This window comes from Nylanderia fulva, unplaced genomic scaffold (genome assembly GCF_048542155.1).
Source record: "Nylanderia fulva isolate GAGA-0341 unplaced genomic scaffold, ASM4854215v1 Scaffold57, whole genome shotgun sequence".
Taxonomy (NCBI): domain Eukaryota; kingdom Metazoa; phylum Arthropoda; class Insecta; order Hymenoptera; family Formicidae; genus Nylanderia; species Nylanderia fulva.
This window is the reverse complement of record NW_028190665.1, coordinates 215919-233231: the sequence shown is the minus strand read 5'-3', so window position 1 is coordinate 233231 and position 17313 is coordinate 215919. Positions and strand designations below refer to the sequence as shown.

At 35.9% G+C, this 17313-nt stretch overlaps 1 protein-coding gene and 1 long non-coding RNA gene across 3 annotated transcripts in view; one reads left to right on the top strand and one right to left on the bottom strand.

Moving 5' to 3' along the window:
- LOC114942299 (uncharacterized) overlaps window positions 1-15007 on the bottom strand; it is a 77692-nt gene extending 62685 nt beyond the window's left edge. For both annotated transcript variants that reach the window (XR_014925817.1, XM_029317634.2), the window contains exons 1-2: window positions 13848-15007; window positions 13496-13540 (exon numbers count right to left, since the gene is read on the bottom strand). Coding sequence is in view for 1 of the 2 variants with exons in the window: in XM_029317634.2 (XP_029173467.1) it covers window positions 13496-13540; window positions 13848-13914 (112 nt within the window). In the remaining variant the exon portion in view is untranslated. The remainder of the gene's footprint in view (window positions 1-13495; window positions 13541-13847) is intronic.
- LOC114942300 (uncharacterized) lies at window positions 14651-15835 on the top strand. The gene is made up of 3 exons (XR_003821787.1): window positions 14651-14835; window positions 14914-15038; window positions 15629-15835. It is a non-coding gene; the product is annotated as an uncharacterized LOC114942300 (long non-coding RNA).
- Window positions 15836-17313: the final 1478 nt, after the last annotated feature.

Below are 17313 nucleotides of genomic sequence, written 5' to 3'. Positions count from 1 at the left end.
GAAGGTGTCATTTGTATCGAGCGAAAATATGTGGCATCCGACGCGAGGATATTGATGTGCATCAGGAGGGGTTGTCATTGTTGCGCGCCACCCCCTCGAGGCATGCTCATCCGGCGCAAGGGCCCGGGGTCCTCCCCGTTCCTTCGCGGGGACGATAGAACTGCACTTGATATATTGGAACTTTTGTATCATCCCCAGAGAGAGCGCGCAGTTCCACGCAACAGCCAGCCGGCACTATCCCTTTATACACGCTTCGAAGAATCGCGATCGCCGGATAACTCACCTGCCCGCCCTCGTTCTTTAAGGAAGTCGACGCCTCGCCAAAAAGCTCAATAGCAAATTAAGTTTACGTCGTAAAAGCGCATAAATGCATTCCTCCGCGTATCGTTTTTTTTTTCTCGCAGCAGCGGCGATTTCAAGTTAGACGGAGTCCGGTAGCGATTTATGTGAAGTAGGATTTTTCTCCAGAAGAAACGGTCTGAACGGACCACCGTGATGGTTCCCACCTTTGGAGAACCAACGAAGCCGGGCTTCTATTATTTTCTTCGGATTAATTCTATTTCGTTTTCGTTTTACGCCCGGCAATCGGCAAACAGATAGAGACAATAGCGGAAAAGATCGCCACGTGACTAGTGGAAATGTAGAGATGCGTGGAAGAAAAAAGAAAAAGAAAAGGTATAGCGCGAAGAGAGAAACGTAACATGACGAGAGAACTGTAAATCATTTCTGAGATCATTACTGTTGCTGTTTTCGGGCCAACTTCGCGTTATGGCGGTCTCCGATGAAACGAAAACGGTTTTTGCGCCGAGTGCTTTAACGCCGGCATAAAACGCATCGTTAACCGTTAAGGGACCGAAAGGAGGAAAGGATCACCACCACCGCGCCTTTCCACACTATAGTTTTATATGGCGCTCACCTACACACGTGCCTCGATATAACACGAACGCCGGCCTAATAACTCTGCGGCGCAAATGATGGATGTTACTTCGGTGGCCAACGTCTCGGGGCGTTATTATGAGGCGGTTTCGCGAGTCGATGGAAAACTCGTGGAGTCATTCGCGAAGCTTAACGGGAGCCGACCAACGGAGCCTCCGACATATGGGCGCCTGCGGCACCCTGCGATGCGGAAAATTTAATTGATTCCCGCTCCACGTGTAAGCAATTTTGCTTAAAGATGATCGCCGTGTGAAGAAGTTGCCGAACTATGGAAGATCAAAGCAAAGAATTAATTCAATTTTTCTTTAACCAAGACTGACCTTTGTCGATCAAAAAATGACCGTTTAAATTATCTATCATTTTTACATGTACATTGTAAAGAATAAGTATGTAAATTTACATAAATCAATAAGATCAATTAAAATTAATATTGGACGCTAGTGGTGAAAATAAACTTGGCAAAATTGATTTCGACGTAACTAGCAATTTTATTCAATACTTTCACGACGTTTCGACCATTTGGTTGTGGTCCTTATCAAGTGAGAATTCCATCGATTAAAATGAGATTAACGCAACATAAAACCGATCTTATTTAAAATTAATAGTTAAAAGAGGAACACGTCCCATCGCTATGATGTTTCGTCAACGACTAAATTTAACTCATTTTAATTGATGGAATTCTCATTTGATAAGGACCACAACCAAATGGTCGAAACGTCGTGAAGGTATTGAATAAAATTGCTAGTTACGTCGAAATTAATTTTGCCAAGTTTATAAATCAATAAGTATAAAATTGCGTAATAAATAATGGAATAGTTATATTTTTCTATTATATAATTTTATACTTATTGCTTATTGTTCACGTAATTCTGTGATATTTTTTTTACGACGTGAGATGATTCTTCAAGATTCTTTCGTAAATGTGGCGATATCTCTCGAGAGGGGATCGTGACGCATAAAGATTTTGAAGGATTCGACAATGCGCGATGCAGCTGGTAGTCGGGGGTTGTGTGGGTGCGTGTGGATTTGAACGAGCGACGTGCGTGACGGGACGGAATAAATAAAAGTGTGTACCGAGAGAGAGAAAGAGAGACACTCTTCGCGACGCGAGAAATGTGCATTGTGGTGCGTGGCGGGATTCATATGTGCTCGATTCATCGTATTTTCTTTCTTCTCGAGAAGTTTGCGCCGGAAACTTCTTTTCAACTCGAGTCGATCGATTCGTTGATCCGCGATGAAGGATTGCTTGACTTTACTTAGACTCCGGAGAAAAGACTGTGCACTGATATCTCACACGTGAAACGCGTAACATGATTTTTTAATTTTTATCCGAGGAAATTAAAATATATTATAACTAATATAATTAAATATTTTTGTTTTACGCGTGTTTGGCTTATTTAATTATCTTTTTTTTTTTTTTTTTTTTTAAATCAAGTCAACTATGAATAGTTACTGATATCATTTCTTTGTTTTAAAAATACCTCTGTCACTTTTCATCTTGATCATTGTTTCGGATTTAATCACCTAATATTTGATTTAGTTACGTGCTTCATCGAGCATGTTCATAAACCATGTGAAAATTACATCAGACTGACTATTTTTTCATGAAGCTGTCTTCGAAGAAAAAAGAAAACAGGAAGCTTGGGTTAAACCTTTCAAAAGGGTCGTAACCAATTATATTATTCACTAGTAATGTGAAAGTCGAAGCCTTACGTATTTTTCGGTCAGCTTGGTACCATCAATAACGTTGATCCGTCAATCACTCACAGTTGTTGGGAGACAGGTAGCCAATGTTAGTAAAAACTAATCAATAGATTAGCTTGAAAGTTTGAAATGCAAAAGATCGAATAGAACCATTTCATTAGTTTCCCAAAATCGATTAAGATTTTTTGTCGATTTTTTACTCCGTCACTTTTCATCCGGTGCACGTGCGTCGTCTTCGATTTACACGAATATGTATATTTTATATGCAAAGAGTTAGGTCTAATTTTGTGAAATTTACATAACGAAAATTTTATTTTTTATCTGTTCGAGCAAAGAAAAAACTAATCGAGTTCTTATAATGAACAATATTTTGCCAATGTTAATTATTCGCTACAATAAGAAATCATATGTTTAACCATTTTTTTTCTAGATATTTTATAATATATAAAAAAGGAAAAATCTATATACGAAAAACAGAAAAAGTAATTAATTTAACGTAAAGTAATTAAATTATATTTTTAATAAAATATTCGAAATAAACAGAAAATCTTCGCTGTATGTGCGATCAATATTATATATGTATTTTATTGCTTTCTTATGCAAGGAAAAACTTTCAACTCATGATTGCTATTCATTTCAATCAAGATTTACGCAACATCGATCAGTATAATACTCATTTTTTCAATTCCTTTCCTTTTTGACCTTTTTCTGGGTTGCCACATCTTTCGGAAGCCATTTGTTAGAAAGGAAAGTAACTCAAGCGAAAATACTACTTGGACCTATTCTGTTTCGCAGAAGCTATCCTGATGAGAATTCTACGCTCATTCAACTCGAGACAAATAATTTTTTTTAGCATTCCATGGTCAATCGCGCGCTCGAAAATTTAATTTCATCTAGATAGATTTACAAAAATCTGAGATATATCGCGACTTTTGAAATATCGCGAAAAAAAAAACGAATCCAAGATCGCGAGGTTTGCGCATGCGGTGCGAGAAGTCACGATTTCTCGATCGTGCATGAAACGCCGAGACTCGAAGAGGAAACGAGAAACGAATTTAATCCGACTCGTTGAAGAGTAGGGCCGATTCTCGAGAGCAGATGCGTATCCCGGAAAGATCTGAGATTCCAGATATCCCGCCAATTTTTCCTGCGGGTTGTCAATATCTGTAAGGACCACGACAATGGCCGAGGGGTGGAAGCGGCCTCTAAGATACTCGTTCGAGCCGAACAATAACATATTGCGGAATCTCCGGGGCACCCATGTGTGTGCGTGTGTGCGTAAACACGCACCCTCGGACGCACGCGAGGGTGGTGCGAGCGGTGGATCTTCCCTCTCTCTCCCTCTTTGTATCTACTTGTATATCTCTTTCCGCTCGAGCACGATCGTAACCGTCGCGCATCGACGAAGGAACGAAGATGAAACACCCTCTCGAGTTTTGCTACGTACGAGTGGATTATACGCGTTCGCTGTTTCTTTTTTAAGCAGTCCGCGGACGTCCAACAGGCTCGACTGTCATGATGTCGGTTTTTTTTATCAGAGAGAGAACGATTATAAGATACACATTGACTTTCAAAACTTTCATAAATTTTAATATTCTGATAAACGTTTTTTTTTCCTTGTAAAACATATATTTTAAGGTATTAATGTTGAAGATTTTCATTTCCTTTTTTTCCGGCTTATTGCTTGCAAATAGTTTTTCAACATTTTCACAAAAGATCGATTCTAGCAGTAATTAAAGTACAATTGGCTGCATTTATCTTTGTTAGGGACTATAATGTGCTCTCTAAATAAAAATAACGGTATTGTTAGCTTTAGAAAGATTGTTTGAGATATATGAAAAATAATTACGGTAAAACTGAGATTATTTATAAGATACCATAGTTTAAGAGGTTGTAGGATATTGTCCTCGAATTACAGGGTCAATATATTCCATAAAACTATTGATTGTTCTGCTCCAGTTTTACGTAAGTTGCAAATTTATGAGCTAAACGCGTTAAGAGTTCAACCACTCGCAGGAAAAAGTCCTTGCAGAAAATTGCACGCTCGAAATTTGTATCAGACTACGCCTTGAGAATCTGTTAAACGACGCTCGGAAAATTTACGGCATTGCACTAGTTTTGGTCACGAAATGTTTCGTATCCGGATTTCTTCGTTTGCCACACGAGAATAATACAAAGGCGAAATCTCTAACAAGAGAGCCAGGAAAACATAATTTTTGTTTAAAAAAGATCCCGTTATACTTTGTTATTGTCTCGTATGAGTCGTCGAGACTAATTGTCGTAATTCAAGAAGAGAAGAAATATGGCGTGGAAAATCTATAGACAATCTTACGTAACATATTTTCCTTTCACGAATAATACATATATACAGTTCATGACGGTCATATAAAAGGAAACATTTTTTTTTTTTTTAAATGTGTCAAGATTTTTCTTGCAACATTTTTGCTTGAAGGTCGCATCGACATATATATCGAGGGCGAAAACACGCAACGGATCTCTCTTCGAGGGATCGTTAAGATCGCGTTCTCGACTCTTCCTTCTTCTACTCGCGAGGGGGGTAACGAGGAGCTTGTCAGAGGGTCGAAAGAGTCGAGGTGGTGAGAAGGAAGGTGAGGAAAGAAAAGAAGAAGATTGTTGCGAAGGAAGAAGCCGAGAGTTTAATGATATTCCTGATTACGGCGGCACGTAAAAGAGAGAGAGAGAGAAGAAGTGGAGGAACAAAGAAAGGGATCTATCTGAGATAGAAGGGACAGGGAAAAGGAACAGTAGAGGGGATGGAAAAGCGAGCCCGCTCCACCTTGCCGTGTCAACCCCGTATTCATCCAAACTGGCTCGTCCTTCCTCCACTCGCGTTCAACCCCGTCGCGGCTTCTCGCATAAAAAGTATTGATCTGAGCTTCTTCTTGTGGCCCGTGAGACTCGCGAGCCGAGAGGGTTGAATCTACCCTAACTGCTTGCCCTGCCTTTATATTCATCATCCCTCTAGCGCCCCCGAGAACGCCGGCGACGTTGGCGGCTCTGTCTTCCGACGGCGGCCCGACTTCCTTCCTTTTTCTCTCTCGTCACTGCGGCTTCCTCGAGCTTCTACCCCCACAACACCCTTTTTTCCTCGGCCTTCCTACCCTTCGAAAAATCTAAGTTGCGTTTCGAGAGAGAAGCTATTTTTTATGCGACTCTATGTCTTGAATGCCAATGAATTCCTTCTGGTTCCCTCTTGCTGTCTCATCTAGCGTACCCTCGAACTTTAATTAGTATCGGAAAGCTCGTTATAGCGATTTCATTGCGATATAAAAACTATTTTAAGAATCTTTTGTATACTTCTATCTTTAATATGCTTATATACCTAATAGAGAAAATTAGAAATAAAGAGAGAGTTTTTTTTAAATAAAAAACGATTGAATAAAAAGACCAAATAGGAAACCAAATCGATTTCACTACAACAGGCCGCGAAAGATATCGAAGATTTGGAGGGAGAGAGCAAACAATAATTAGAATCTACAAAGAAGGTATTTGCCTAATTTGTTTTCGCATTTGTTAGCTTTTCTCTTTCTCTCTCTTTTTTTTTACAAACAAATTGGATTACTACAAATTTCTATTACTCACTGATGAATATTTCATCAATTCTAACACGTCAATTTTGACAGATATCACAGGTATCTGATACCTATGTATCACGTGCAATAGATATATTTTTTAAATATATAATTAATATTGGACGCTAGTGGTGAAAATAAACTTGGCAAAATTGATTTCTACGTAACTAGCAATTTTATTCAATACTTTCACGACGTTTCGACCATTTGGTTGTGGTCCTTATCAAGTGAGAATTCTATAACACAATATTACACAATAGTTTTTAACAATGTTGCGTTAATTTCATTTTAATCGATGGGTATGTTTGTGGTCATAACTTAACATTTGAATATGTTCTTGTATGTTTCAACATTGTTAAAAACGTCGAAATCAATTTTGCCAAGTATATAATTTTAATTTTAAACATATAATAAAAAATAATTATGTATAATAAAAAATAATTTAATAAATAATAATAATAAAATAATAAAATAATAATTATAACGAAACAAATGTATATGTTTTACGGATTTACCTTAATTTTTGTTTAACAAATTTCTTTGTCATTGCAAAAATAATGAAAATCGGAAAAATATGTTCGCTTAACTAAACTTGTTTTTAGAAGAAAACTGCAAACATACGCGGATCAACGTTCGCACGCTGTGCGACCGTCATTCAAAGTCTAGTCCTGTTAAAAGATTAACGGCAAACCCTTTTCCACTCATGTAAGAAGATCGTGGAACCAATCTGACGTCCGTCCCGGCGCCTTGACTAGTATCTCTCAAAACATCGAAGATCCACTTAAATATTTCCAAAACGAGAATCGTCTGCGAGACTCGAATCCTTTCGAACCTAGATCTGTTGTGACAGGTCATCTACAACTGTGTTCATTTTATCAGATTATATGTTATTTATTTAAGACGCGTATATACATTGTGCCATTGTGCTTTCAATATATTCACTGAATGTCGCGAAAGATTAAATCTTTCGAACCAAAAACGCTGCATTTATCAAAATATATAAGTACGCATAAAAGAAGCTGATGGAAGAGGAAATTCAAAATGTATTTGTAAATCGTACGGTGCTTTAGCAGGTAGATTCTAATGATCGATATATTATGAGTAACTACTCATATAAAAAGGAAAGGTGAAGATGAAAGGTGAAAGATAAAGTTTCGAAAACCGCGCACAAAATGAGATTAATGTTTCGAAAACAATTTTTGTTGACAATTTTTCTTTGCTCGAAAAATATAAAAAAATGTTTTGTAGCTTTATTTTGTAATGTTTCAGATTTATAACAAAAAAAAACGCATGATAGATTTATGTATTAAGATGGTTTTAGAATTTAAAACTTAAATTGAGATTTTCAATCTTAACATTTTTAAGATGTAATTATTAAATTATTTTTGACATTAAAAATTGTATCCAAAACTTTGTATTCTTTACATCTTATAAAGAACAGAACGATTAGTCCGATCATGGAAAAGAAATTTCCGTACAAAATAGAGCGGAACAAATTCCGGGAAAAGCATAATTTGATTAGTTATAGTTCCTGCCGTGAAGACAAGCAAGAGGGAGAGGGAGAGAGAAGGAAGGAAGGCGGGATTCGATTTCTCGGTGTAAATGGAAATTCTCTTTTGCGGCTTCAGATGATATCAATAGTATACTCTCGGTGTTTTGGAAAAAAAAATTTGATTTGATATATATTCTTTATATCATGCCGGTTATTTTTACCAGTAATATTTATAAATGTGATATAAAATTTGCCGACGCACAATACACCTTGCAATAGTATTCCGCATAGCAGGTAAGGCTGTTGCCATTGGACACTGCTGTAGGGAGATAAAAGTAGGGTTGGTTGCTATGGTGACGGGGAAGGGTTAGCGGTTCCTACCCCTTTTCGAATTCCGGACGGTGAAGGGTTAATGAGATTGGACTCCGTAATCGGGAGGGTCTCCCCTATAGAGAAGTTCTGTTCCTTTTTTATTGACGCCATAACTAACATGGCTAACGATATTGCACGATATTGTGTTTACGCGCATATTCGCGTATAAAGATATATAAACAGATATATATATATATATATATATATATATATATATATATCTGTTTATCAATAGTAAAGATATTTGTCAATTGTTATATCTAAAGATAAAAATTATTATATAAAATTTAATTATATATATATATAATTAAATTTTATATAATAACTTTTATCTTTAGATATAAAAATTGACGAATATTTTTACTATTCTAAGCATTTATAAGCTATTTATAATCATTACTAGTTTATGTTTACGTTAATTAAAGTATAATAAATGCATCTGAATCTTGTAAAATATTTACTTGGAATTTTTTCTATTCGAACTTTCGAACTCACGGCGATATCGGTCATTGCCCGGTCTTCTTCTTCCCCTATCGAAAAAAAATATTTTCGCGGTACCAGACTCCAATTGTACCTGCGGCTTCGCTCTTATTCACCCTATTTCCGTCTCCCTCTCGCATGACTGCCTTTTGAAGTTTCGCGCACGAATTTAGATCGCGTCTCGTGTGCGCGCGGGTGTGTGCGCTTCGGGTGCAGGGAGGACATTCTTATTTCCATACAAAGCCGTACGATTTCAAGGCTCAGCCTTTGAAGGACGAGGGTTTTTCAGAGTCCCTTTCCAGCACGCCCATGACGCCGGCAGGTTGGGCAAGTGTTGCGATTTCGAATGTTCACCCAAGTCCTGGGAAAATTATGTAAACCCGTAGCGATTCCCACAATATGTCGAGTCTGTGCCGAGACGCGAAAGGGTGGATAGGGGAATCGCAAGCAATCGAAATGTAGTGCTGCGTCTGACAGGCGTCAACATTTGGCATCTCATCTCGCAAAAATCAAGATACTATGTTGTATACTATCGTAATACAAATGAGTGTTATTCTTCCCTCTTAAATCCGTTACTTACGTAAATTGAGATAAAGAATAACTCGCGGTAAGTTAAATAGTTTGTGTAATAAATCGTGCGATGAGTGACGGAGACATTCTTCGTGAATCAATGTCCAATAAAAGAGAAGAGAAGAGAAGAAGAAGAAAGATGCTATGCGGGTATTTAATCCACTTATATAAGAGTGCTCCCACGAGAATTAGATCCGTCATAAATGACGTGCCTTTGGAAATAATGCGATTAACTTTATTTAAATCCAATCAACTGTGTATTCTTATACTTTTGTACATAATTCCGGTATTTCGAATTTGCCCGTCTTTCACTGAATTTACTTTACATTACGTAATTTATTCTTCACTTACATTTAATTTATTATATCATGTCCTAATTATATTATATATATCCTGATTATAATCAATATACATATATCTTCTGTTTTGCAACACACTTTGGCAAGAAGAGAAGTTAAAGGTTACGGAACTATTATTGGCGAGTATTTAGTTAACAACGTCCCGACCGACGCAGGAATCGTGTTAACGCCTCAGCTTCCATTCCGTTCCTACGCAACAAAGACCAACTGCCAGCCCGGTCATTGTCCCCCTCTTCCGGTCCTATAGGATCTGGTTTTTCTCCGTTTTCACTGGACATTCGATCGAGACATATAGCCGACATCGGAACACTCGCGACTATCGAAAGGCTCGCTGCGGGAAAGGGTGCGTAGGCGAGAACTACGCCTTCGGTATCGGGGTACTTTGTATCGCGTCTGCAGCTAAATGAGGAAATAATTTTTCGAAAAGACGCCCGACCGGCTTCGCACAAAGGCGTACCCCTGTATTACGAGACGTCTTAATGTCCGGAACCAAGATCGATCGACCTTCGAGAGTTTGCGCCGGATTGTCAGCACTTCAAAGGATCTGCGATATTCTTGGACGATTTTACTCACAGCAACCCCTATAACGTTCTCGTTAGCATAGATCTGCCGGATGCAGAAAATCTCACCAACGAGAGCACAAAAGATGTGTAATAGCATGACGCATATAAGCGAGGTAAATCGAATAAGAAGTTTTTCATCATATCGATCACACGCTCGGTGCGATTAAATTTGCGTCAGATTCAGAAATTATCGCAAGCTCTTTAATATCTAAAAATAGGAATCCTTCGATATAAGATTTCGATACAGATATAGATCACGATAAACAAATCGAGGTAAAAAATTCCTCGATATTCCATAGCGTATTTTCATTCACGTTTAATCCTCAATCAGTTTTCTATCCGAATCCAATCAAGTTCCTCAAATCCTCTTCCACTCTCGTTGTAGACGAGAGAAGAAATCAATGACTCCGCCCGTCCGCTATATCGCAGCCATATTCCATCACATTTCGATGTCATATTTTTATTACCGTTCCCGTCAGTAAACACATTACAGGTTTCTCACATTAGATGGGTGCGCATAGGAGCAACGATAGTCGCGGCGGGAAGAAATATCGAAAAGACGGAAGCGGCAAAGTTGCACGAGAGCTATATAAGTATGCCGCGCCCTTCTCTCGAATCTCGCATCTGTCTTCCCTCGTATTTCGGACCTCTCGATCATCCCGTCGTATTTGCCTCCTCGAGAGAAGGTTCGTCCTTCGAGACGGAAAACCTATAAGCTTCAAGAGCGGCTCTAACAAGAAAAGGGACACCGGAAAGACAAAATAGAGCAATGCCAAATGAGAAGTCATAGTAGAGATATCAAGACAAACAGACAAACTGAGGACGTTTATCTGTCGGTATAAATGTATCTTGACGCTCTTACTCACTTCTCTTCTATTTCGTGATTTCAATTGTTAAGTCTCAAAATGGATCGCGTTATGTTTATTACTATATAGTTGTCTCTGTATTTTTTTCTAACTATTATAATCGATGACTTTTTATAATTACTATTTTATGATTATTTTAACGATTATATTTTATTCGATTATTTTTTTTTATATCCTTTAATAAAACGGAATGTCTTCGGAAACCGACTTACTACGCCAATAACAGTGGCAAAATTATGTAAAACCCGGGATCCACCCCGTCCGCCATTGAGTGAGCCAACAATGAAGTTTTCTGCATAATACGATAGAACGGGCAGGGGACTTCAAATGTAAGGGGCACGAATGGAAAAAGGGGGCATACGTCGATTTATTCTCTGTTGCAACGTCAAATCGTGTGAGAGCAACGAAACTTTGACTTGAGTCAGAAATATGCAACGTTTTATATTTTTATAAAACGTTCAGGAAATGTAAATGAAAGAGATAAAAGTCTCCGACACGCACGTAATATTATTAAAGTCAATTTAGTTCTTGTAATCTGAATTGCTATCATCACCCGGTGTTAAAAAACGTCTTACGCTGCGCTTTTTCATTATCTTCTCTTCGGTGAAACGTGTAATTACACGAATCCTCAATTTACGTGCGCGCGATCGCAAGGCACAGCTGTTCTCGAAACAGGATGATAAATCCACGTGCTCCAGTAATTAATTTGACAAGGACGGATACATTTAATTAATTAAATTTAATGGCTTGCTTCATATATATATATATATATATATACTTATATATATTGTGCTAAGCTATATATTGTGTAAAGTTATTCGAAAAATAAAATTTCAAGTAATGTTTTTAATCTTTTTTATAATTTACTAATATTATCTAATTAAATACAAAAATGATTTCACAGTCACGATTACAGAATTAATTACAAAAGCACTTGCTGCACTGTCAGTGAAACAACAAGCATACCGCGTTAAAAAATTACTGTAAAGATAAAATATTATTCGTTGTTTTCGAGAATAATGTGACATATCGCACGGGGCGCGAATTATGTGCATAAAACGCGGGAACGCATGCTCGTGATTTTACCGCGTTTTCACTTACAACCGGGCGGGGAACTGTAAAGACGAGTTTTATCACGATCGAAGGTGAAAGAGGATAAAAGAGACATGTGCCGCCTGTTGCTGTCAGCCGCGTTGCCGTGTAAGTGCCGTGAAAAGGAAGAGACGATATCATCGAACGAGAAAACGGCAGGGATGGGAGGATGTTTACGAGAGCGTTATAGCTTCGATCCTTACCGGTAGTTTATCACGAGCAACTGACTCCGCACTGGATGGTATCTGTGCTGACATATAAAGCTACTTTTGCCCATCCCTCTCATCGAAAGACACGTTCTCTCGATACACAAATTATTTCTCTTTCAATCATTTGTTCGGGCGTAAACGAAAAAATCGCATAAGCAAAATTATGTTACGATAATACGAATAGGCACATTTATTTGCGATCAATAATATACTTAAACAATTAGCAACTGGATTACTCTAATATGTCTTTGATATGTGATATGGTACGAAAATTTTGTTTTGTATTATGTAAAAAACTATGAATATACTCTGATTGAGAGAGTAATGTATATAGAAAATATGTGAAATTATCAATTAATATATGTTGTCATAAATAATTTGTTGCAATGTAAAATCGTTTTTAATGAGATTTCGAGCTTTTCCCAGTTCTACCGGATCTCGATAATGGATCTCGCGCACGCGTGAACCTATTAAAGAGTTTTCCTTTTCGCTACCGAAAACTTGGAAGGCCCACCCATACGGCCGATGTATAAATCAAACGTCCGCGGCATGATTTTCACGGTGGAAAGGAGCATCTGTCCAAGGGATTCATTCTTTTTAATAACTGTCACCGAATGGACCCAAATGTGGACTTTTACATAGTTAATTTGATTTATGTGCGTGGCGACATTTCCTTTGAATCTGGCAAAGTTTTACAAGAAGTAGATCTACTCCAATATGAACATATTTTTTCTCTCTAATAATAAGATTTATGAAATAAATTTGTATTATTTCAAATCTTATTCAAGCTTGAAGCGTTCTTTCTCAATGAAAGTGAATTTACAATTCGCTAATTCTAAGGAAGCTGTACTATCGGTATGTACAAATGGATAGTACATTTTATATATGTATACCTACGTATATAATAATAATTTTATTAAAAAATTATTTCTTTTTATAAATACTAATAATTATATTTTTATTAATTTGTCTTAGCCTATTCATTTTGAGATAATAAATTTGCAAAATGTTATATATTTATCTTTTTATTTATTAGTGTAAATTTTTAGTTCTTTTATATATAATAATAAAATCATAGAAATAAATAAAAAATATAAATTTCAATAATAAAGTTAGATATATTAAATATTTTATAAAAATAAATAATGTATGATATTTCTATGGGCAGCATTTAATTTCATAAATTCAAATATATATTTTTTATATAATAATTTTTACAAATTTAGTATCTCAAAATTGGAAAAAGAATTTAAACTTACAGTTACGTTGCACAGAAGCGGGGTTTAATACACATTGACCCATACCTATAACATAGAAATATACAATTTATAAAATGCTGTCTAAATTAATTAATATTTAAAAAATAATTATTGTACATAGTTAAGTTTTTTATTTGTTTTAAAAATATATATTTAATAAAAAATTGCATAATTTGTGAAAACATTTTTTATATATATTTTTAAATATTTAAATAAAGTATAATAAAAATCTAAAATATTTTTAAACAAGATGCATGTTAAACAATAATATAGAATGGATTGTGGAGACGAAAAACAAATCATAATATTCATAGGTGATAAATAATAAATTATAGATTAAAAAATTACTCACGCCATAGTTCTTCCGCTGATATCTGACGCCTTTCCGAATCTCCTTCTCCTTTTCTTTTCGTGTTCATTGCTGCTTTTTTATAACACTCACGGAAACACGACTATTATTCGCGCACAATAATTAGCAGATTACGCACGGCACTCCCGCAGTGTGTTATATCGTTACGGAACAAGAATGTGAACTATCGTTCGCGTGCGCGTGACAGACTCGAAGATTGTGCGACCAATTTCACGCGATATCTGTCGCAGCAAAATTAACCTTTATTACTAATCACAAATGTCTTCGCAAGTTAGGGAAATTTTACTCGCTCAATATAAATAACATAAATGACTAGATACGAAATAAATTATAGGTTAAAAATGCTTATGAATGTTTATGAATAATCTTTAATATCACACAATTATCTTTATATGCGAGTCGAGTTAATATCTAAGACTCGAGAATCCGTCCAAAAAATGTACATACAAACAAATCTCACTATTGCACGTATGATTCTTTGTTCCATTCTATCAATTCAACATTAGACTGATGTATTATTCTTATTTCACGTTTCGAAAAGTAACGCGACTATGTATAGAACGATATGTACATACATATATGTACGCTGCTTAATCACTCGACAACAAAACGACGAAATGTGAATTGCAAAAAGTAAGCGGCAAATTTCAATAATCGTAGATAATAACCGCGTTTTTCATACCTTTTCGTGCTTATTGTCGCGACCGCGTTCCGAGAGATATATCAACAATAATACGACGGTCACATGGAGCGTCTCACGTCTCTGTCTGTCCGCTCCGAGTCTCGTCGCGCGAATGACAACAAAACGATAAGGCGCGAACAAAAATGCGCGTCAAAGTGTAAAGTTGAAGCGCCGAATTTTAATAACTGTAGATAATAATCGTGCTTCACACTTTCATGTACTTGTCCCGATCGCATCCCGGGAGATAATATGTCGCATGGAGCATTTTTCACTCTCGTGACGCGAAAGGTAACGAAATAATAAGATGCGAACAGTGCACTCTAAATTGCAAAGATCGAATGCAAAGAATTTTAAATTGAATTGTAGAGAATAATCGCTTTTTATACCTCTTCCTATTTGTCGCAATCGCCTTTCGGGAGATAATATATGGAGAGTCTCACGTCGCTGCTTGCCCGCTCGAGTCTCGCCAAGCGAATGACAACAAAACCACGGTATGTAAACAGTAACGAGTTATGTGTGTATATAAATACGATCCAAATGTCTATCAATTCGTCACAGAATATTTAACCCCTTATAAAATAAGTATGTGCGGAATATTTTATTTCTTGAGTTTTTAATTAAAATTATTATTAAGGACTCATTAATAAATTATTATTAATTAATTATAAATTATAATAATATATTCCACGGTTTTTGATTATATTAAATCTCTTTTGATTTATATATTAGGTACAGTGCATTTTTAAATAATGCAAATAATTTTGGCGCGTAAAAATAATTATATATAAAAATAGTTTAATATTACATTTAATTCAGCAAAAAATTTAAAGTGCGATACGGGAAGTACATTTTGAAATCTAAGGGTTCAAAAACTCTGTGCCATAAGAAATGTTTCATTGAATAGAGAAAAAATTCGTTGAAGATCTCCGAACACCTGAATAACGATAAAAATGACCGTAGCGATGCCCTCAGCACGCGCGAAAAACGGCTGCAGTTGCGAGAAAGAAGCAAAAGATGACGTGAAAAAAAATTTGGTTGAATAATTTAAACCGACTTAGCCGCGATTTCTTTTTTGTGAAAGGGCGGAGGGATGTTGGCGGCAGATGCAAGTCTGGACCACGCTTCGATGGGCATCTTGCTATGTTCACAGTGGACGCGTGCTGTTTTGGATTAATTTTTTTCGTCATCTTTTTTCTTGCTATGCGCTAAAGATGTTGTGGGCACATGCTGAAGACCCGAAAGATAGTAAATAATAAATAATTTTTATTTTTATATTATTGAAATTTTATAAGCAGCCCTCAAAATTTTCATTATCTAATCAGAATGTGAATTAATTTAACAATAAATCTTTTTATTTTTATGTATTTTTTTGAGAAAAAGTAATTAACAAATAAAAATAGCTTTGAAAAAACGGAAACTCGTTAGATAAAAATCATTTGTCCTATTGATTCACAAATATATAAAAATATTTATTTTAATAAAAAAACAATATTATATTTTTATATACTCTATATATAATTGTATATATGTATATATAACTTTATATACTCGTAGAAAATCCTAATTAGTTAAAAATAGTATATCTCTAAAATACTAGCGAAATACTAACAATGAAACTTTAATTAAAGAATAACGGATGGTAAAGGTAAGTTTATAAAGCACAAAGTGGGCGGACGGAAATTTGCAATACTAATTGCAACTTGGTTGGAGAGTAGCAAGAGTGCGGCGGACGAAGTTTGAAGTTGATCAAGTTACGCTTGGATGACATCGTCTCATCTGCGACCCTCTCGGAGCTTCCTACGAGAGGAGGCTAATGAAAGAATAAATACTTGATGCCGTGGGCCTAATTATGTCGCGGCTCTTGAGTTAAGGCGGGGTTGTAACTATAGGAGATGAATCAGAGAGTCTGCAGAAGAGGATTTTAGAAAGAAAGTTACAACGCGAAGTGTGCGGCTGCGCGTTGCAAGAGAGGGATCTAAGATTGGTTGCTCGATCTTGAATAATTGATAACGGTTCCGCGCGTGGGCTTAAAAGCCTTTGACTGCTTAATCTTTTACGGTTAAAAGTACCGGTGTTGCCGTTACTGGATTCTTATAACAAAACAACTTGAGAAAGTATAAAATATAAATTAAGAAATGCATGACAAAAATATATCGCAATTCTGTTCTCTCGTTCTTCTTAGCAAACTTTTTTTAAACATTTAACAAAATATTTCTCGAAATAAAGATAAAAAGAAATTGATTGACCGACACTGGCTAAGGTGAAAAATTTTTTATTAAAAAAGACGCAACGTTTCGACCCCGAATTGAGTCCTCTTCAGGCTACAAAAATTAAATTATACAACTCAGTTAAAAAAACATACAATAATCAATAAAAATCGGATACAGAAAATCATACATATAATAAAGTGTTAAACAATACCTGTTAATTTAAAGTACATGGTAAATTAAATGATCATAGTGTCTGTTTGTTGTAACCGATCAGAATATGACAAACTTGAAAGTAATAAAAGAACAGCAGTGTTCATTTTGACATATAACTTTACATTAAACCGACACACAGACAAGATCTCGAATAAATAACACAATTAAAAAGAAAAATAGAAAAATAGAAGTCAACCGAATAAAATAAAATTAAATAAACAAAATAAATAAACATAGGGACGCTTCTAAAACACTTCATAAATGGTAAAAACAAATTATACATAAACTCTACTTAAATAAAATAGGGGAGAGATTAAAATTAATAAAAATACCGATATCTAAA